This window comes from Diabrotica undecimpunctata, unplaced genomic scaffold, assembly GCF_040954645.1.
Source record: "Diabrotica undecimpunctata isolate CICGRU unplaced genomic scaffold, icDiaUnde3 ctg00003196.1, whole genome shotgun sequence".
Classification (NCBI taxonomy): domain Eukaryota; kingdom Metazoa; phylum Arthropoda; class Insecta; order Coleoptera; family Chrysomelidae; genus Diabrotica; species Diabrotica undecimpunctata.
This window is the reverse complement of record NW_027314393.1, coordinates 6,626-15,459: the sequence shown is the minus strand read 5'-3', so window position 1 is coordinate 15,459 and position 8,834 is coordinate 6,626. Positions and strand designations below refer to the sequence as shown.

At 35.1% G+C, this 8,834-nt stretch overlaps 1 protein-coding gene across 1 annotated transcript; it reads right to left on the bottom strand.

The window, feature by feature from the left end:
* Nucleotides 1-27: 27 nt before the first annotated feature.
* Nucleotides 28-8,606, bottom strand: LOC140432195 (matrix metalloproteinase-24-like; the record flags this gene model as incomplete). Its single annotated transcript, XM_072520020.1, has 4 exons — nt 28-329; nt 389-550; nt 5,362-5,462; nt 8,454-8,606. Coding segments are annotated over 4 exons (718 nt in total), but the record flags the coding sequence as incomplete, so codon positions are not given.
* Between the last annotated feature and the right edge of the window lie 228 nt (nt 8,607-8,834).

Sequence of the window (8,834 nt, the reverse complement as noted above, 5' to 3'; positions counted from 1 at the left end):
ACGCGCTATCTCAGAGTAAATACTCACTATATAAATCATACATGGCCAAAATATCATCATACCCCAATTGAGGAGGATAATTGCTGTCAGAACCCTGATAATAAGGAAACATGATTGAACTTCTAACTGGAGAATGGGCAAGGCCCAACGAGTGCCCTAACTCGTGTAAAGCTACAACGTAGAAATCGGTCCCATCTTCATCATGATCTTTCTGCGATTTGTCGATCCAATGTTCATCAGCATCAAAATGGATGTCTCCTCCAAGTTGATTTAACTCATCAGGAAAAAATGCGTGTGCTAGTATCCCACTTCTGCCATCAAAGGGGAAACTAGAAGACAAATACAAAAGTTATAGCCCACGTTATAGTTTGACAATGTTCTTACTCACCTGTCTCCGTGATATCCTTGTGCAAATTGTACTATTATATCAGCATTTGGAGAAGGATTTCTGAAGAAGTTTAACCTTCCATAGTCTCCCCATGTATCTAAGGCTTTCTGGATATGTTTTTGAACGGTTGCTTCCCCTAATACTGGAGACCAATTGGCTAAACTAAAAACAGTTGTTATCCACTAAACTCAGTAGCACTTATAGTTAATAAATTATTCAAAAAATTAGAAGCACAAAATACTATCTTAGAAATTAAAAATTCTTATATTTCAGAATGACTTCCTACATTTACTTATCAGTCTATTATATTTTCTTCTCATCTGTACATCCTTCTACTAGAGATATCGTAATAAAACTCAAAGAAAACTCAAGATAATTATGTAAAAGCGAAAAGAAATGAAAGTTTCAATAGAAATGGTAAGTTTTGATTATAATTCTTTTCAACCTTCTTAATACCACTGAGCCCTAATAATAGGTCCGTCTTAGGAGGTCTAAGTGTCTTAAGTGCTCACAAATAAGACCTTAATAATCGGTTATAAAGGGTGATTCATTTAGAGGTACTTTTTTCAACAAGAAAAAACAAGGAAAAAAATAAATTTTATTTAAAAATATTTATTATCATACAAAAGAACCATTCCTTACAATTATTTCTTAACGATAATTTCTTTTAATTGTTGGCCATGACTACTATTAAGTTGGTTCATTCTGAAGTTCCAATTCTCGATGACTCGTTCCGGCATTTCTATTAGTATTTCACCAATAACTTGAGTAATATTGGCCTCCAATGCCTCAATCGTATCTGGTTTATTCATGTAGACTTTTAACTTTACGTAGTCCCAAAAGCAAGAGCAGAAGGAGTCTAGAGGTGAGATGTCACAGGATCTAGGCGGCCAATTCACTGGTCCAAAGCGTGAAATAATTTGTTCACTGAATCGTTCTCGCAGTAAAGCCATGCTTTTACGGGCTGTATGACAAGTGGTGCCATCTTGTTGGAAACAAATGTCGCCAAGACTACGAGCTTTAATTTTAGGTACCAAATAGTCCATTGCCATGGCACGATAACGGTCTCCACTTCATAACAGTAACATTCTGGTCGGTCTCTGTTGTAAAGAAATATGGACCAGCGATTCCACCAGCCCATAAACCACACCAAACAGTTGTTTTTTCAGAGTGTAATGGCAACTCTTGAACCTCTTTGGGTTGTTAATCACCCCAAATACGGGCATTTTGTTTATTAACGTATTAAATTAAGAGAAAAATGGGCCTCATCTGAAAACAAAATTTTCTCGAAAACAGTAAATCTTCTGAAAGCTTATCAAAAGCCCATAGACTAAAACGGTGACGATTCGAAAGGTCGGTCGGCTTCAGTTCTTGCACTAATTGAATTTTTTATGCTTTTAAACCAAGAACCTTACGTAAAATACGTCAAGTGGTTGCATAAGACAAGTCACGCTGTTGAGAAAGGCGACGAATCGATTCTTCATTATTTTCGAGTACACTATACGTTACCGCCTCTATATTTTCTTCTTCTTCTTCTTGAAGTGCCATCTCCGCGGCGGAGGTCGGCAATCATCATAGCTATTCGAACTTTTGAGACGGCTGCTCTGAAAAGTTCATTTGATGTACATCCGTACCACTCTCTCAGGTTGCGCAGCCATGACATTCTACGCTTCCCTATGCTTCTCTTTCCTTGGATCTTTCCCTGCATGATCAGTTGGAGCAAGGTGTATTTCTCTCCACGTGTAATATGTCCGAGATATTCCAATTTTTTTGTTTTTATTGAATTTAAAATTTCCATTTCTTTGTTCATCCTTCTCAGAACCTCTTTGTTTGTGACGTGTTCTGTCCATGATATTTTCAGAATTATTCTGTACACCCACAGCTCAAATGATTCCAGTTTTTTCATTGATGTAGCATTCAAGGTCCAAGATTCCATTCCATAAAATAAGGTCGAAAAAACATAGCACCTCGCCAACCTAACTCTTAGTTCCAGTTTTAAATCCCTGGTACATAGAACTCTTCTCATTTTGTTGAAATTTGCTCTAGCCTTTTCTATTCTTATTTTTATCTCCTGATTGTAATCATTTGTGGAGTTAATCATTGTTCCCAGGTATGCATATTTGTCCACTTGTTCGACGTTGGTTTCGTTTATTAGAAGATTCTCGTTATTTCTTTGAGTTTTCGATATTCTCATAAATTTCGTCTTCTTGACATTCATTGTTAGACCATACTCTTTTCCATACTCTGCTATTCTGGTCACCAGTCTCTGAAGATCTTCAATGTTTTCGGCTAAAATCACAGTATCGTCCGCGTAATATTTTCTTCAGTACGTGCTAAATGTGGTTTGTTGTTGTTTTCAACGGGAAAGAAGATAAGTCGGGCTTTTATAAGTCTCTCAATAATTTTGGATAGGACCGGTAGTAAGGCAATAGGTCTATAGTTGCAGACATTTAATTTTCACCACTCTTATGAAAAGGAATGAAATGTGTTTGAAATGTGGTGCCTGCGTCGAATGCTTAGAATATCATGGACGGAAAGGATCAGAAATGAGGAAGTACCCAGAAGAGCGGGATTACAGGATAGGGAACTTTTTAGTTATGTAAAAAGTTGGAAGACTGCATACTTGGGACACATATTACGAGGAGAAAGATATACTTTTCAGCAACTGATACTCGAAGGGAAGATAGAGGGTAGGAGAGGTCTGGGGCGTAAAAAAAATGTCATGGCTGCGTAATATTCGACAATGGACAGGAATCCACAGCTATGAAATGCTTCGCAAAGCTGCTGAAAACAGAATTATTTATTCCTGACTATTTAACATCTCACCTGACAAGACGACGTACGGTGGACGCCTACGCAGAAATGCACGGCACCTTAAGAAGAAGATGAAAGGGAATAAAAATGACTGTCTTTGGGCACTCTGGAAATATACCTTTTTCAAAGAAGTCACTAATTAGTGAGACCAGGACTTCCAACACATTTTTTGGAAGATTTAAGAAAATTTTTACAGAGTCCATCAGTACTACAGGAATATTTGATTTTGATACTTCTGATTGTTTTGGATCAGTTCAGATTTATCAACTGGTCTTATAAAGAATGAATTCGAGACCTTTTTTGAATTGGGGAGATAGGCAATAGGATCTTATTGTGGCAAAATAGCTGATGTTATATTTTTACTCACATTAACGAAGTATTCATTTAGATTTTCAGATTTGGAAGAAAAAATGTTTGAGCTGTGTTTGTTTTATTTCGAATATCGTTTATTATGCACCAAGTTTCTCTTGCAACGTTTTTAGAGCTTTCCAGACGATTTTGATAGTAAATTTTTTTAGCTGTTTTGATAAGTTTTAGATAGGTTCTTCTGTGCTTGGAGATATATTTAGTATCAAAGACATTGGTAGTAAATTTCTTGATGTACAGTAGTGAACGCACATTCTTGGCTGATATGCGGATACCTTTGGTAGTCCAGGGTATGTGATGTTTTGACTTAATTGTAATTAAAGAAAATTCCCTATTGAAAATACAGACAAGCCTATCTAAAAAATCAATGAAATTATAAACCACGTCCATAGAGGGAAAGTGCCACTCAGAAGTCAAGCACAAATTTTTGAATTTACGAAAGTTATGAGCGAAAAAAATCCTACCTAAACATTTGGTTTTCTAGGATAATTTGTTAAGAGTGTTAAACTTGGTATATATTGCTGCATGATTAGATAGTCCTGATCATGAAGCATTAATAATTGTAGAGCGTACATCAAGGAGTGAGAAATCTGTGACAATATAATCAATTATGATAGATACTGTTTTAGTAATTCTTGTAGAAGAATTAATGTGCATTGTAAAACCATGCGATTTGAATATATTGACCAAGGATAATTGGGAAGCATAAAGTTAACTCCTATAATCCTGATTACTGTTTTAAAATTGCGGATCTGCTAAGAATTTTTAACTGTTTGAAATTAAAATGTTTGACTGAGACTTTGAAGTGTTTCCGCCAGTCAACCAAGCTATCAATCCAACCCATACAATATTTATGTATAATTATAAAGAGAAATATATGGGCTATGCAAAAAATACAGAAACAAATATAAAGAGAACCATAGAAAAATAAAAAGAAATGGTAACTAAATGGAAGAAATACGAACTAAAGAATTAGAGAATGCAATACGTAGAATAAAAGTAGAAATGGTCAGTGGAGCAGATAAATTGATCCCAAAATAATAAAGTAGATACGGAAATAAGGAAAGAAATGGTTGCAGGAAATAATGGAAGAAGCATTAAGAACAAATAAAATAATAACAAGATGGGGAAAACAACTTACTGAACCCAATATAAAAAAAGGAGTCGATGCCATGTGTGGAAACTCTAAAGATATATGGCTGTTATCAGTAGTATTTGAGTTTTATACGAGAATAATAGAAAGGGATAGAAAGAAAACTAAAAAAAAAACGAAAAAACAGCACGCAGAGTCAAATAGAAGAATTTCTGTATGCGGATACAGACAACCGTGTATGTAGCGAAATTTAAAAAATTGAAGTTTGAAATAAATATTAAAAAATGGAAGACTATGGCAATGGAACATCAGGAGCAGAAAATTGGAGATGAAAACGTATTATTCTGTAAATGACAAGAATTGGAGATGATGAGATTAAAAGATGGAAAGCTAGATCTAGAAATTTGGGAAACGAGGGAAATTAGTCAGGAAAAAAATATAGTTTATAAATAAAAGACATAAAAGTACTACAAATACAGCCAAAAATGAAGTTATTGAGAAAAATAGCCACAAAGACGATGCTGAAAAGCAAAAGAAACAATGAAAGAGAATATATAAGTAAAAAAAATAATAGTGTCAAAAACACAGGAAAGAGGAAGATACGGAAGGTCTAAAAGTGAATGAATATGCGCCATAAACTTTTTCATTTCATAAAAGATATGAATAATAATTTAAACATGTAAATGATAAATGAACTTACTGATAACTGATATTCCTCTTTTCCCAGCTTTCAGGACCTAGTACATATCGTTTTTGACGACTATTTTGGATTATATCAGGTACTCCACACCGAGGGTAAGGTCATCAGCTAAAAAGAAGTTAATGTTATGAGGATTCTACGATAAAAATTTGGCGCAATATAAAAATATCAAAAATTGCAATGCGCAAAATTAAAGCACAGTTGGTTTAAATACTGTTAAAATCCACTGGCTAGTTTTTAGTGGTTGTAGTATTATTATAATGAATATTATGCTAAACGATGAAAAAATGGTACTATCATGAAGGGTAGGGTCGCTTATATTGGACCGGCTCCTAAATTGGACCTTTGCAGATTTGACCGAACCGACAAGTGGTGCTATCCGTTAATACCAATTAGAACTACATCCCGAAACCTGTTAGAGTTTCAAAACGTGTGAAGCTGTAAACAACGATTGAGAAAATATTAGTGTTTTCGTGATTTATTTTATAATATCTTTATTTCTCAAAATTAATTAAAGAGACCATAGTTTAGAGATTATTTTCGTGACCTAACCTATTGGTAAAACCCATTGTAGGTAAAATTTGATATTGTTTAGCTTTAGAACAAGGTTTCCTAAATTGGACCAGCAATTGACTAGTAAATTGAACCGGTCCAATTCGAGAACTCGAGAAAGAGTTAAGGTAACCGTATTGTAAATTTGTAAAAATCGGAAGTTACAAAAACAATCAATACGGCAAAGCCACGAAAAGCCTCAGGTCCAAATGAAAAATACGTAGAGATGATAAAGCTTATCAACGACAAAATCTTCAGACGTTAACACTATTATTTAACAAAATATATACCACTGGAATCTTCCCAGAAGACTGGCTTAGATCGACATTTATACCTATACCCAAGAAAAATAAAGCAAATAGGTGCTCACAATTTAGATTAAATAGCCCGATGAGCCATTTTCTGAAAATTTGACTCAAAATTGTACACCAACGATTATACAGGGAATGCGATATAAACCTGAGCGACAATCAATTTGGATTTAGTATGGGGCTTGGTACAAGGGAGGCGTTATTTGGCCTCCAGATATTACTACAAAAATGCCGAGATCAGCGAAAAGACGGGTTTCTCTCTTTTATCGGCTACGAAAAAACGTTTGATCGAGTAAAACACACAGAACTCATAGAAACCATAACACAACATGGTATAGACCATAACACTGCAGCACTTATTAAAAAACTATATTGGGATCAAATGGCGTCGATCAAAATGGACAATCGTCTGACAGCAGAATTCCCAATAAAAAGAGGAGTTCGTCAGGGCTGTGTACTTTCTCCACTGTTCTTCAATATATATTCCGAAAAGATCTTTCAAAATGCCCTCGGAAATATTGAAGAAGGAATAAAAATACGTAAACAACTTAAGATACGTAGACGACACCGTCATTATTGCGGACAGTGCTGAGGGTTTACAACGACTTTTGAATGTCATAACTAGAGAGGGAGAAAACTTGGGAATGAATATAAACACAAATAAAACAAAAGTAGTGGCTGTTACACGTGCACCAAATGTCGACATTCATATTTGTATCTATAACAAACATATAGAACCAGTACAAAGATTCCAGTATCTTGGTTGCTGGATAACAAACGACCTTGACCACGAGGTCGAAATACGTGCTCGTATAGAATATGCTAGGTCCGCATTTCAACGAATGAAAAAATTCCTTATAAACTCTACGTTATCGTTGGGCATCCGATACCAATTTGTAATAGAGGAACTTTCATTAGGTGCTCCGCCTGGCAGCATTACGTAGTCACTTAGCGATACTGGATATATCAGTAGCGATCTTTTTGTGGCACTGCTTAATCATTTCATTGAAACAGGCCAAGCCCTGAAGCCCCTGTTTTGTTATTGTTGGATGGCTACAGTACCCACAGTAAAAACCTAAAAGCTCTACAAATTGCCAGGGATAATGGAATTACGCTATTGCAGTTACCAAGTCACACCACACACAAACTTTAAACGTTGGATGTTGAATTCTGTAGAGACTTTCAAAATGTTTATGAATAATTTATTTAAAAATGGTTGCGGAATAACGTGAACAGAACGCTTTTCGTGCTAGTGGAATTTGGTCTATAGATGAAAATGTTTTTAAAGAAACTGATTTTGCAGCTGTAATGACCATCAAACTCTAACCATGAATCCCAACAGAAAGCATCCTCTTTTCAAGAAAATAATATTCCATTTTCAGAACGAACGAAGAGAGCAGCATCATCTTACATAAATACTAATTCAGTTCAGGATATTTTGCTGTTACCTATCCTCCTCCTCCTAAGTACCTTCTCTGTTGAGGTTGGCGATCAATACGGCAAATTTTTTACTGTTCTTGGCTTAATGAATTAATTCATTTCCTTTTATGTGGGTCCAATCACTGATGTTTCGTAGCCAAGATTTTTTCTTCCGCCCTATGCCCCTTTCACCTTCAATCTTGCCTTCAAATATTACCTGGAGCTGCTCAAATTCCCTATGGCGCATGATTGACCAGATGAGGGCGTGTGTTCATTGCTCTTAGTACTTTTTCATTCGTAGTTCTGCTGGTCCAGCTTATTCTTAGCATTCGGCGGTACATCCACATTTCAAATGAATTTAATTTGTTGACGTCATACTGTTTTAATGTCCAGGTCTCACAGCCATATAGTAATAGAGACCGCACATAACACTTTAGTGTTCTCAATCTCATTGAGACTGATAGTTTGGGGGTTACAGAGCATTTTACGTATATTCATGAAACCAGATCTTGCTATTCAAATACCAAAACTCCAGGAATTTTGGTCTTTCTAAAATATAATATTTGAACATACTGATTTTTGACATGACAGGAGGTTTTGAGTTTTTGAGGTTATGTACATTATTTGTGATCTCTACATATTGTTAGATGTTATTTGCATAAAACATAAAAAATTTCATAATCTATTTAGGTATTACTATATACCTAAAACTAAAAAAATTGTCCAAAGAATGAAAACACTTAACCTTGTAAGTCCCGTGGCGATTGATCTGTATATATAATTCCTGAAATTGGAATAATGTATACTTACCCTTTTTGTAGCATCATCAAATACACCTGTCTCCTCAATGCCTCCAAATCTTTGCATTACTTTGATAATTTCGGAGATTCCCCCTTCTGTATATAGTGCCTCGGAGTCCCCAGTGTCCATTTTGATGTAGCCATATCTTTTCATAAATTCTAACTGAAATTAAAAGGAATACTTACTTATAAAAATTTCATTTTTCACTAATTTATTACTGGCATTGGCAGATTTAAATTCGAACCTACTCTGAGATAGCGCGTATTTTTTCGAATAAACATTACATTGTAATATAATAAATAAACTTTTATATATAGGTACAACAAAAACGGGAAAGAGTTGTGAAGCAGCAAAGAAAAAGGCAAAACTGACCTATAGAAAAAAGAAATG